At 37.2% G+C, this 12798-nt stretch overlaps 3 protein-coding genes across 5 annotated transcripts; 2 read left to right on the plus strand and 1 right to left on the minus strand.

The window, feature by feature from the left end:
- Positions 1 to 890: 890 nt before the first annotated feature.
- LOC137708094 (signal recognition particle 14 kDa protein) lies at positions 891 to 2938 on the plus strand. Its single transcript, XM_068447089.2, has 4 exons — positions 891 to 1029; positions 1429 to 1522; positions 1624 to 1733; positions 2554 to 2938. The coding sequence occupies exons 1-4, from the start codon at positions 1027 to 1029 to the stop codon at positions 2704 to 2706; spliced, it is 360 nt and encodes a 119-aa protein (XP_068303190.1). The 5' UTR covers positions 891 to 1026; the 3' UTR covers positions 2707 to 2938.
- A 662-nt stretch (positions 2939 to 3600) lies between these two features.
- LOC137719470 (uncharacterized) lies at positions 3601 to 6955 on the minus strand. Of its 3 annotated transcripts, none has more exons than XM_068458518.2 (4): positions 6791 to 6955; positions 6018 to 6346; positions 5122 to 5388; positions 3601 to 4012 (listed from the first exon to the last, which is right to left on the minus strand). In XM_068458518.2, the coding sequence occupies exons 2-4, from the start codon at positions 6285 to 6287 to the stop codon at positions 3740 to 3742; spliced, it is 810 nt and encodes a 269-aa protein (XP_068314619.2). In that variant the 5' UTR covers positions 6288 to 6346; positions 6791 to 6955; the 3' UTR covers positions 3601 to 3739. The 3 variants fall into 3 exon arrangements, with proteins under 3 accessions (XP_068314619.2, XP_068314611.2, XP_088541801.1); XM_068458510.2 differs by having other exon boundaries at positions 6018 to 6354; positions 6791 to 6933; XM_088685675.1 differs by having other exon boundaries at positions 6018 to 6341; positions 6791 to 6927.
- Positions 6956 to 7521: 566 nt separating this feature from the next.
- Positions 7522 to 12594, plus strand: LOC137735242 (Eukaryotic translation initiation factor eIF2A family protein). Its single transcript, XM_068474655.2, has 14 exons — positions 7522 to 7672; positions 8287 to 8364; positions 8447 to 8801; positions 8914 to 9100; positions 9408 to 9642; positions 9720 to 9788; positions 10213 to 10314; positions 10571 to 10611; positions 10814 to 10947; positions 11399 to 11462; positions 11633 to 11729; positions 11829 to 11947; positions 12077 to 12099; positions 12195 to 12594. The coding sequence occupies exons 2-14, from the start codon at positions 8325 to 8327 to the stop codon at positions 12271 to 12273; spliced, it is 1545 nt and encodes a 514-aa protein (XP_068330756.2). The 5' UTR covers positions 7522 to 7672; positions 8287 to 8324; the 3' UTR covers positions 12274 to 12594.
- The last annotated feature ends 204 nt before the right edge of the window (positions 12595 to 12798 follow it).

Consider the following 12798-nt stretch of genomic DNA (forward strand, 5'->3'; position numbering starts at 1 on the left):
CATTCATAGTATATTGTCACTACAATATAAACCTAAAATCATGAATGAATAAAGCTTATCCTATTATTAATTAATTAATTAATATGAAGTTGTTACATAATATTTAATATTGTGAAATTGGATTTTAGGGCACAGAACTCTAACACCTCACACCCTGAAGAGTAGGACTAATCCCCAGTGTGATTTGAAAAGGCTAAAGAATTTCAGCTCACTTTGGCCACAATAAAAAAATTATTTTCCTTGCTAATTGGTTTTCAAGTTTGACATAATAATTCTTGAGAAATTAAAATTATTATTCAATACAATAAGATAAAAGGAAAATTAACAAAAAGGGCTTGAAAACTTTAACTTTTAACCATAAGGACAAAATAAGGTTAAAATGAATAGTACAATGATTGACTTTTTAGTGTAAAAATGTGGTTTTTCGTTAAAATGAACAGTACCGGGAACTTTTCGTTAAAGTTTCCTAAGATAAAACCAAGTTTTAAAATTAACCTTCTGATTTTATTGAACGGCTCTTAAGCAATCCCACATATTGAGAGAGGATCCTCGCCAGATCCTCTTTGTGAGGATCTCGGGGATCCTCCAATCACATCCGTTTATCATACATCGTGCGGCCAGTTTTTGTCATGTACAGTTTATATTTAATTTTAAATAAAAAATTATAATAATTTTTTACCGTACGATGTATGATGAACAGATGTGATTGAAGAATCCTAGAATCCTATAAGAATCCTCCTAATGCTCCGATTTTTGGTCCGTAGCCATACCAGATGCTGGCCTAAGAAAATAAGTTTTGGGCCAAAGAAAAGAGTAAATTTAGCGCGAGAGAAGCCCATTGCCCAAGTTTGTCGGTTTATTAAAAGCTGCCTTGCGGGGTTACTCCACTATATATACACAGCTCCTCGCAGCTCAGGCGCTTCTCCGATCGTTATATACACTTGACAGGTTGATTTTCTAGGGTTTAAGCATCCCTCCCCCGATCGCATCGAAGTAATAAGAGGCATTCTTCTCCGCAATCAAACAATGGTATCGTATCTTCAATTTCTCTTTCTCTTTCGCTTCGATTGTGTATAAATTTGTGGATTCATCTACTCACATGGGTTTCCTTCAATTTTCCTGGTTTTCTTGTGTTTGGATTCATCTACTCAAACAATTTGTTGTATGTTAACTGGGTTTTTTTTGTTGGTTCCTTCGTTTTAATTTAAATATTAATAAAGTTGTTGATCCTAATCGAGTCAACGAACCCCTTATGCAGAAACCATGATTTGTTTGTGAAATCTGTAAGAAGGGTATAATCTAATGGTGATGATTGTGCATTCCCTGCGGGATGCTATTTTGTTCGGTTGATTCATTTTTTGTGTGGTTATGTCTTGTATTTTGACTGAAGAGATTATTCGGGATACGGTTTCTTTGTTCTTGTTGTAGGTTCTTTTACAGCCGGATCCGTTTCTTAACGAACTTACTAGCATGTTCGAGAAAAGCACCGAGAAAGGTTCCGTTTGGGTTACCTTTAAACGATGTATGTGCGCAAGTTTCCTTTTTATTTTTAGTGGGATTTGTGGATATTTGGGTTGTTTTATTACAATGTGTTAAGTATTTTTCAATCTTGTGTGTATTCAGCATCCATGAAGTCTAAGGTGCAGAGGAATAAAATGAAAACTGCCGGTGAAGAAATTGATTACCGATGCCTTATTCGTGCAACACTTGGGAATAAGACAATTTCTACTTCGGTATGTATTTTTGCCCCTTGGTCATACGTTTTCCACGTACTTCATGAAACATGAACCACAATTTGATTTAAAACTGAGACTAATTGCCTTTAGATTCCCATTGCGTGTGTGTGCGTGTGTCTAAGCCCTTGGGGGGTTTTGGTTTTGTTTTATTACCATAGTAAAACATCCTATATTTATTTTTTCATAGCACTAAGCCTTTAACACACAAGTCCTCTGAAAATCAGTGTAATAGGTTCTTCAGCATTGGCAGGGAAGTTATTTTTATTAGCTAATGGTGGAAACGACTGTGAGCTATATGTTCTGAGTTGTGAAGCATTTTGCGTGCGCTTGTTATATGTTCTGAGTTGTGAAGCATTTTGCGTGAGCTTGATCTTTGCTGTTATAGCTTTTGATGTATCGTTGTTGTCTTGCTGATTTTGCTTATTTTGCTTATTTTCCAGTAAAGCAATAGTTGAGTCCTGATGCTAAGAGTAAAACAAATGGTAAAAGCCATTCTAAACATGCAATACCATACCAATAGTGGTATACTTTTTTGTTAATTGCCTCCTTAAAGTGTTAATTACTCTTCCTACTACACATAAATCTCTATATCCTTAAAGCGGTGACCGTTAATTGCTGTATTTTTGTAATTATAAGCTGGGTTCTTCTTCATTTGGTGAGAAACATGATTTTGCTAAAATTAATAAAACATACAGTGGTATGAAACTAAACACACATGCTAACTAAAGCATAAATCCCGAAGACGATGGTTCTTGATTTTGGGTTTATATGTTAGTGTAATTGGCTAACGTTTTTTAATTGGAATTCAATTGAGAAGGTTGGCCCGAAGGAACACCAGCGCTTCCAATCGTCATATGCAACTGTCCTAAAGGCTCACATGACAGCTTTAAAGAAGCGGGAGAGAAAGGAAAAGAAGAAGGCTGCAGAATCAGATAAGAAAGGAGGTGTAAAGAAACCCAAGAGAGTTTGAAGGAGTCTTTTTCTGTACAGCCCCATGCGAAACTGGAATTAATTTTTTGCTTATGTTTCGATTTCAACTTTTTTTTCGAGGATTTAGAATCGGAAAAAAAGGAAAAAGAAAATTTCCCAATTTTTTGTGCTTATAGGAATTGAGCGCAAACTGTAATCTGCTGAATATGGTTCTCATGATTTTGGATGAATCAGAAGGAAGATTTTTGCAGATATATAATCTTTTGTTTTAATCTTGTTGGATGGTAGAGCAGATTGTGGCATGAAATTTCTACAATTTAGCCAAAAAATGCACACACGATGGTTATAGCAGCTTATGTCGGGTATTTGGTTTTTAATTTTCATTTTGTGCGACTTCTTTTAAACGTGTCTTCCTCATATCTCTTATCCATCCTGGTGTGTTTGGAAGTGTTTAAAAATATGAAAAGTGCTTTTGATGGAAGTGCTTTTGGTAGTAGCTGAAGCAGTGGACCACAATGTGGTGTTGCAGAGCTCGTCACTCATGGACGAGAGAATCTGGAAGGCTTCCTCTTCCATTCTTTGGGACTCTGGTCGGTGACAAATGATTCAGAACAATGTTGTTACCTCAAACAAAATAGACAGCCAAATTTCATCTTCTTATTTCCTTACTGGCACCCAAACAGCAATGTGTTCAAATGGGAAGTCGCTAGTGTTCATGGAGGAAACAGCTTTTTTCGCGTCGGTGATTGAAAGATGCAAGTTTTTTCGTTGAAATTGAAACATCTTGGGGGTTATTGGCAATAACCTGTACCGCTGCAATAACTTGCGTAAATTGAACAGTCGGAGCTGATTTTCAAGCTTGATTGAACGACGACGGAGGAGAGTATGTTCAAAATCTTGCTGCATTGTATTAGGAATGCTTGGTAAATGCAGGTTTTGCAGTAAAAGCTACAACTTTATTATTTTAGGATCTCAACTGTCAAAAGCTATAAACAGGAAAATGATACAATCCTCCGAAATAAACGGGAAATGAAACAACGTCGAAGGAAAGGGTTTATACAATGTGAATTGGATTATTCATCGTCATCATCATCTGAATCTGGCTCTAAATTAGATCTAAGAAGATTACGGTACTTTTCAGGCGTATCATATGCAGTTGGAGTAGTGAGAATGGCCTTCTCCAACCAGAACTTATCATATTCCTTCTTCTCAGTCAACGTGCGGAAGAAACTTCCCCACTTTTGCATTGCACGCGTCAAACGGATACTCTTGGACCCTGAAAACACAAACTTGATGTAGTCCTTTGCTAGCCGAGTAATCTCCTCACCATTGATGATGTAAACATACTGCAAGAAAACCGTTCGAGTTTGAAATGTAAACACTTATTGGGCAAAAGAATTATCTTAGCTTTTGTTGCATATATTAGAATTAATAGGCTTTGCACAGAAGCACTCCAGTCGGAACAATAAAATAGCCTGACAAGAATTATCTCTGAACGCTGAAGACACCGACACTCTAAATCTAACCCTATCCCACAAGTGATCCACCTCCTCGCCCACTAGCTCTGGTAAAAAATCATCATATTCGTTTCCATCCACAACGCCAAAAAACTTCCATCACAGCATCATCCCTGCACCATACCATTCTGTCTCCCTCCGAAGAACTTATACCACTCACACAGTAAGGCCTTGCATGAAACTGGAATATCCAAGTTCATTAGACTGCCTAAATGATCTCTACCACAAGGACAGAGCAATGACCAATAAAGCAGCAAACGATTACACATACACCTATGGAATCAAAGGCGCCAAGACAACCATCTCCTCTAAACCATATTACAAGTATTCATCCTCCAACGAACAATAATGGAACCTAAGACTAGTATTTTAAAAGGTACTAAAAACTTCGAAATGCATGAGAGGGAACCAGTAAAACATTTTCTAAACAAACCAACAACTTTATGAAAACAATCCAACAATTCTGTTAACAGTCAGAGGATTAGACGGACGGACGGACTTAGACACAACGTTGCATCGAAAGCAGTATCAAAATCAGATAATTTGTACGAGTGAAAAAAAAATGGTTACAGAAGCTGTTTCCCCCACCCAGCACTCTCCCTAAAGCTTCATTGTTTTCCCATTTCCCACCCTAAATGAACAAAAAGAGGTGAAAGTGTAAAGGCCTTGAGAAATGTCTTTCCATGGGCATCAACTTGAACCTCTTAAGTCTTAACTAAAGCACATTATTCAAACCATCGCGTTGAAGAAATTAAAACAGAAATCATAACTGTTATACTCGAATATTCAATGACATCATTGCTTCTTGAAAATCCTATATCATCCTTTGCTAAAAAAACAGTTAGAAGAAGATAATTTATTGATGAGGGTAAAATGGTAAAACACAAGACATAAACACAACGCCTGATCAAGAAACAGCAAAAGTGCGGGATTATTACCAGAAAAATAAAACCAACAGTTGCTAGAACCACTTGCAGTGTTTCATCCATGATTCCAGAAAAGCCTTCACCCTCTGATCCACCAGAGCCACCTAAACCATCACCACCGCCGCCACCGCCACTTCCTTTGCCACCTCTGCCACCTCTGCCCCCACCTTTCTCTTCAAAGAATTCATTCTTTTCAATCTGAAGACGTAGCACATCCTCTATTGACCCTTCCTTTTTGAAATTACCCATTGCTTTCTCAAGAGCCTTCCAGGGGGAACCCTGTTTGCATTAAGAAGTGCAGTGAGAGAAAAGTATCACCGGGATGCATTTGCATACTTGCAGAAGTTAATGAGCATGGCTTCTCAACTCTTCTTCTTTTATAATTATGGCCCATATTTTCATATATATTCCACAAAATAAATAATAATTCATCCCCTCAATGCCCACGCACCAGTTACTCTATAAACTTGACTTTGACTAGGAAAAAAACGAAAAAATCATGATAAATTCAATAAAAATGCATATAAAGCATAATCTCAAACCCAAGGAAGAAACGTCACAACGACAACCAGGATACATGAGAGGAAAATGTAGGAATTTTCTTTTTACTCATAGCCATAAAAGAGCAAGTAGCAGACAAAAATTTGTGTCTCTGAAACTGCTTGCATTCAATAAGGCATCTGAAAGGCACAAAATTGACCCCAAGCAGAACAATACATCAATCTCTATGAAAAAGCACCGGAATCATAAAAAATTTAGGTGGGGCAGATCAGAAGGTTCCTAGGGGACATGTGAATCAATATCAATATGGAAAGGCAGAAACCTTAAGACAGTTAGTCAATCACATGAAATTTCCATAGCATAAATAACTCAAGTATTTTATAGCAACCTGCGGAAAGGTCTCCTACCTCATCACCACTTTCATTCTTTCCCTTGCCACCCAATAAGCAGACAGGTGCAGATCGGTGGTACTTAGATACGACCCCGCATTGCTGGTTCTTCAGCACGGCCATGCATTGTTGCTGAATTCGTGCATTACGTTTTGGTTTCCATGAAGCTCCAACGAGACATTTAGCACGGTTTGGAAGAAAATACAGATTAGAAGAGAGACGGAGAGATTGAGATGGGTTCCTGAAATAGTTGCTAGGTTGGCAGGATGTTATCTGAACGGTGTTCATCCTCTGAAAATAACCTCCGGGTGCCTTGTAACTCTCACATGAAGCTTCAAACACCTAAACTAACATTCTTCAAGTTTCATCGAACAATTAGCTTATATGAATTTATCGAAAAATTTGAATACTAATTTAAGAACCGGATAGCATGACATGCCCAATTACATAATAACCAGAAACAATGCAACAAAACCAAGTAAAATTCAAAATAACCACTGCATTGTCCAATGCCCATTCTAGCAACACAACCATATATATGAGAAATAAATCCCAAATTATGACAGAAAACCGCAAAGGGTCCTAAAAATTCACGGAAAGAAACGGGTTTTATGGGTTCTGAAAATCCAAGCAAAAAAATTTGGAAACACATGAATTCACCAAAAAATAAACGAATTTATTTGAAAATTTTGAAGACTTTCAAATTACATTCGAAAACAGGAAAAATCAGAGAGCGAAATTTATGACATTAATCGCCATGAACACAAAAAGCTGAGAGGAAGATATCGTACCTTGCGGCGTAGAGTTGTAAATTGTGATAGAGGAGGAACACAAAGGAGGAGAGGTCACTGCCTCCTTCCCTCACAACCCTTCTTCTTCTGATGATGAAGCTTTTCGGGTCGCAGTTTGGATAATACGCGGGTTTAAGGGTTTTAGGATCTACGGTCGGTTGCGATGTAATTTCCACAGTCCGGCCCATCTTAAAGAATTAAAATATTTGTCTACTATCTCATCATTTTTTTTTTTTTTGGTATTTAATTATAGGACCTATCCCAAATTAATGACATTCTTTGACAAAAAAATAATAATAATAATAATAATCATGACATACTGATCTTTTTTTTTTTAAGCCGTTTTGGATCACATGAGGTGGTAACATATTTTTGAACCCGAATCAAATGGTACATAAAAATTGAGTCAAAAGCCCCATGAAATGTGTATGTAAAAAGAGAATATTTTTGCTCCTATGCTCAAAGTCTTGATAACACTCACCGCTTAAAAATATGCTTAAATTGATGTTTTGTTCAATTCACTTGAGTACTATGCGATTTAGGACATGTCAATTTTAACTGTCTTTTAACGAAATGTATTGAATTGGTTAATGAATGTAAACATAGAGACCAATTTGATCAAATTGAAAATACGAGAACTAAATTAACCGAGTAAAACACAATGATTATTTTAACATTTAACACGCCTACTAAGTAATAGTTTATGAGGCCCAAATAAAATTTGAAAGCCTAAAAGGAAAAGCCCAAATGCTTGTCACCCCACCCCAAAAATGTAAGCTCTGTGTATCTGTACGACTGTTTAACTGTGTGTTTGCTGGGTTGCTGGGTTTAGATGTTTGGAATTGGTGGCTTCTCCTCGTCTCTTCCCAGCAGCAATAGCAGGTGAATTTCTGTTGTTCTATTTTCTTATTTTGTTTTCGTTAATGGAATATAAATACATATATAAATCGATGTATAAACCCTATATATATATATATATATATATATATATATATATATATCGATGTATAAACCCTAGATGTTGAAGATGAATTAGGCGCCGTTTGGTTGCAGAGAAATGATGTAATAGTAGCGCTTTCGGTTTCCTAGCGTTTGGTTGATTTCTTAAGAAGTTTTCGTTTTTGTTTTTGATAGACTGAGCTAAATTAGAGGACAAGAACAATGTAGAGAGTAGCATCACATTTAGAAAGGAGATTTAATTCGAGATTTGGAATTTATCCGTTTGGTTTTTATTCATTTGGAACAGATATATAATTTTCGCTATTACTAGTGATGTTACTACTTTAAGCTACGCTAAGGGGTTGTGGGGTTTTGGGGCGGGGTAGTGTTTGAATCCGCGACGCACTAGGTTGAAGAGGAAGACCCTAATCACCAAGGCAATCCATTGCTAGCAGAATTATATTATTTAAGCAGGATTCTTCCATTGGCCTAAAAAGCCAAGATTGTTCTGTATACATCTAACCCGTAAACCACTTGTTTGAAACTTTCATCAACAGGGTAATCTCTCTTTGAAATATACATCTGTCAGCTTCATATGGCAACTGCAGAACCTGCCCCGCTTTTGGATATCTTAGGTACTGAAATCATATGTTTCGTTTAGTACTAGGTAGCTGGCTGTGTCCTGTATGTCTTATTTTCCTTTCACCTCTATCACAGTTCGAGGACCAGAAGGATTCTCACTCTGGAATGGGCCCCCGTTTAGCAATGGGCAACCCGGTGTCAAGCTTGAAAATGTTTCTTGCACAAGTACCAAATTCAGTGAAGATGGATCGACGCTCATGGTGATAAAATCTGATTCAGTGATTAGCATATATGACTGTACCAGCTACAGGGAGATCAGATCTTTCCAAATCCCAAATGTTCTTGCAGCTGCCTTGTCCCCACGTGGAACTTATCTTCAAACGTTCCAAAAATTCTCAACCCCGCAGGACAAGAATGTCACCTTATGGAGGACGGACACTGGTGATTCCGTTTATCATCAACACCAAAAGAACATGACAAAAGCTACATGGTGTGGTGCACATTGTTTTACATTGTCTAATAATTCATGTTATAGAATTAGGTATATGTCTTTTTGCTGTCATGTGAAATGTGTGTTAATTGTAAAAGTCTATGCTCTTCAGGCCCTCAATTAAATTCAGCTCTGATGAAGCAGTTGCTTGTCGACTGGCGACAAATGAGATACAATTTTTTGATGTTGGGGATTTCTCTAAAGCATTTATAAATCGGCTAAGAGTTCCTGGAGTGGCTGCTCTTGAGCTTTCCAAGGCACCCGGCTCCCATGTGGCAGCTTTTGTTCCAGAATCCAAGGTAGAAACTCGTGCCCTTTGGTCGATAACTTCATTGTAGAGACTACTTTCAATTCAGAGTATTTAACTTTTTGGCATATCAAACATGGAAGGGTGCAGTATCAAGAAACTGTGAAACTATGCGGTGTCTTCGATTTGTGACATTTGTCATATCAATGGACGCAATATCATTCATTTAGCAGCAGATATAGTCTCAAGTCTCAACTTTTGTATACATAGCAATATGGCTGATATCTTACATTAATATCCTATACTTTTTCATTCTTCGTTTTTTGGTTCAGCTTTTAAGTTCAGCTTTCTTTATGTAGGGGATTCCTGCCAGTATCCAGATATTTGCTTGTGGAAAAGATCCACAGAGTCAACCTGTTGCTCGACGGAGTTTCTTCCGATGTTCAACAGTACAACTGAACTGGAACAATGGCTCAACTGGGCTTTTAGTTTTGGTGCAGTCGGATGTTGATAAAACCAATCAGAGTTACTATGGGGAATCAAAGCTCAATTACTTAACAACAGATGGGAGCCATGAAGGACTTGTACCTCTTCGTATGTTCCAACTTCAATTGTAAATTAAAATTAGTATTTAACTGCCTGCAGCGTAATTATCCTTAAATATTTGGCAGGTAAAGAAGGGCCTGTTCATGATGTTCAGTGGTCACATTCTGGATCAGAATTTGCCGTAGTTTATGGCTGTATCCTTTTATTTCCCTTTTCGTTGTCTTGAAGAGACAACTTAACAGGAATATATTGAAGACTCAAAATGTTTAATACATATTGTTTGTGATGAAACTAAGCATCAGAATATTGAGGTGAATTTCACTCTAGGTTTTAAATTATTCTTGATGGATCAACATTATCTGGACATGTTAGCTGATATTTTGAGTAGGGGCTCTACTTGTGCATCCCGTTTTCTGAAAAACATTTCATTCAACCTATACTGGTTATTTAGAATTATTGCAATAGCAAGAAGGTTTAGTGCCATATTTCCTTTTGTTCGGGTTTGAATGCTAATTTCTATGTGCATTTTTATTGTAATTTTGTTTATATTTTCAGCTTACCAGTACTGTAATCTTTTTTTAAATGCTCGGAGTTTGTTTGTTCCTTCAACGGTATTAGTCATGCCTGCAAAAGCTACCGTGTTTGACAAGAAGTGCAATCCTCTTCTTGAGCTTGGAACAGGTCCATACAATACTATCCGATGGAATCCAAAGGGAAAATGTATCCTCGACAATTGTGACTTACTTCTTGAGAACATTAGTAATATGCTAGTTTTGAGTAAGTTCAGTAACTTGTAGACACATGGAAAATAACTAGCGAATGAAAGAGTGGAAAAGGTGACCAAGAACCTGGGAGCATATCATAACTTAAGAGAATATAATAAGTAATGCAGTATAACGTAAGATAATTATATTTCTTTCTCAGAGGAGACAAAACTGAGAGTCTATATTTGTGGCCTTAATTATCTGGTTTGCAGTTCTGTGTTTGGCAGGCTTTGGTAACTTACCTGGTGATATGGTATGTTATTGATTTAGTACTGTTTGCTGTTTTGAACTTTTGAGATAGCAGTCCTCCTCACCATATTTACATTTTATGCAAGAAATTCATCGTATGTTATTTTTACTGGTTTTTCATCTTTTTATGGCCTGCCAAAGATGATAAAGACATCATATGTTGATTATGATTTCTCAAGTCGATTTGTCTTTTGTTTACCTCACAGGCATTTTGGGACTATATAGAGAAGAAACAGCTTGGGACAACTAGAGCTGAACTGTCTGTGACAAGCGAATGGTCTCCAGATGGACGTTATTTCATGACTGCAACAACAGCTCCCAGACTACAAGTTGACAATGGGTATGTTTACTGTTACGTGGATTTTTGGGGTTTGAAAGAGGGCCAAGTATACAGTACTGCACTTCATTGAACTGCACTAAAACAGTTCTACCATTTGCCTATCTAGAATTTCGCTCGTGTTTTAACGGATTATCAATTTCCAAGTTGTGATTATCTACCATACTCTTCTATGTATGGGCACAAAATTTGTTCATCATTATGTTATAGACTACCATCAGCTTCCCGACCGAAAAAAAGAAATCTATTCTCACTTTTGTATCAATTTGAAATGTTTCATTTGAGAAAGCGGCAACGACAGACTGAGCATATTTACTCATCTCTTGCATATTACGTTGGTGGTGTGCGCACATTCTTTCATGCCTGTTTGATTGCATACTTAGTCTGCTGTTTCTACTTCAAAGAATCTTATTTACCAGTTAACCACTTCATATTCTTTTTCTCTGCATTGAAGGATTAAGATTTTCCACTACAACGGATCATTATTCTTCAAGAAGATGTTTGACAAGTTGTACCAGGTGAGTTTTGCACCCCCATTGGGGATGAATTTTCCTACTTGGTCTATAAATTTGGTAGCCTCAAGGAGGATCTAGCCTCCATTGGGGGTGCTCTTATAATACAACTCTCTTATTTTGCTCACACCTGACTGACCTTTTCCTTTCTTTGGTGGCGCCAACTATTTGTTCAGGCTGATTGGAAACCAGAGTCACCAGACAGATTCGGTGACATTGGCGAACTTGTCAAGTCCATTGAGTCATTAAAAGTCGTAGAAACGAAACATCAAGGTTGCTCTCGTGTAGAATTCTCAAACTTAGTTGATTGTGGATTTGAATTTTACCTGTATGTTTTGTAGTTCGCTGAAAAACTTGGATAAATTTTTTCAGGAGAAAGGTCAAAAAATTCTCAAACTTCTGTAAAAGCTAGCACTAGCAACCCTCCTGCACAAAAGCCAGCTGCATATCGGCCCCCACACGCTAAGGTTGCCGCTGCTGTTCAGGCTCAGGTATACATGACTTGTATTGGTTTCTATCTGTCTAAGTTGGTTTCAATTTGCATTGGTCTATTAATTTTTGTCGTAATGAACGATTTGCTTGATGTGATGCTGATGACTTCGATGATTCTTTACCGGCAGCTGTTTGGAGAGAGCCCTACGGAGTAAGTACCCACATAATTTTTCTTGTTTCCTCATCCCTTAATGAATTGGATTTTCATATTCTTATGAAATGCTTGTTCGTGCTAATTTAATGAAGGACGTTGAGCAAGAATGCATTGCGAAACAAGAAGAAAAGGGAGAAGAAAAAGGCCGGTGAGGCTACCAGTGGCGCTTGATTGAACACAGGATATCTGATATAGCGATTCCTATTAAGCGTCCAACAGGATCAGTTTACATAGAACTGGAGTTCTAGGCTTGCAGATCTGAGTGTGGATTTGTTCCTTAAGAGGGATTTTTCGTTTGTTGTCCAAAAAAATTCTGAGCTCGTGATAGAACATCTGCAAGTATGAGCATATGTGCTCATATCATGTATTTTTGCTCAAATTAGATGAAAGAAAGATGATTTTTATGACATGTTCTGTTTTACCAAGTTTGTAACATTATGTTTCGCCACCTCCCATGTAGAATGAAACTTAGCATTTCGGGTCCGCCTTCAATATACGTGGTAATCAGGTGCTACAACTATTTTAGCCGTTAGATTTTATTTTTATAATTGTTAAATTTTCTATTTTTAGTCTTATTAGCTGTTCATTTTTCATATCGCTCAGTACCTAACATTGAAGAAAAATGCTACACCTTAATATGGTAAATAAGTTTGGTTTTATGAACTGATAGAAAAAGAAACTAGTTTTTATATGGTT

This window comes from Pyrus communis, chromosome 15, assembly GCF_041283825.1.
Source record: "Pyrus communis isolate YQ-2024b chromosome 15, ASM4128382v1, whole genome shotgun sequence".
In the NCBI taxonomy this organism is placed as follows: Eukaryota; Viridiplantae; Streptophyta; class Magnoliopsida; order Rosales; family Rosaceae; genus Pyrus; species Pyrus communis.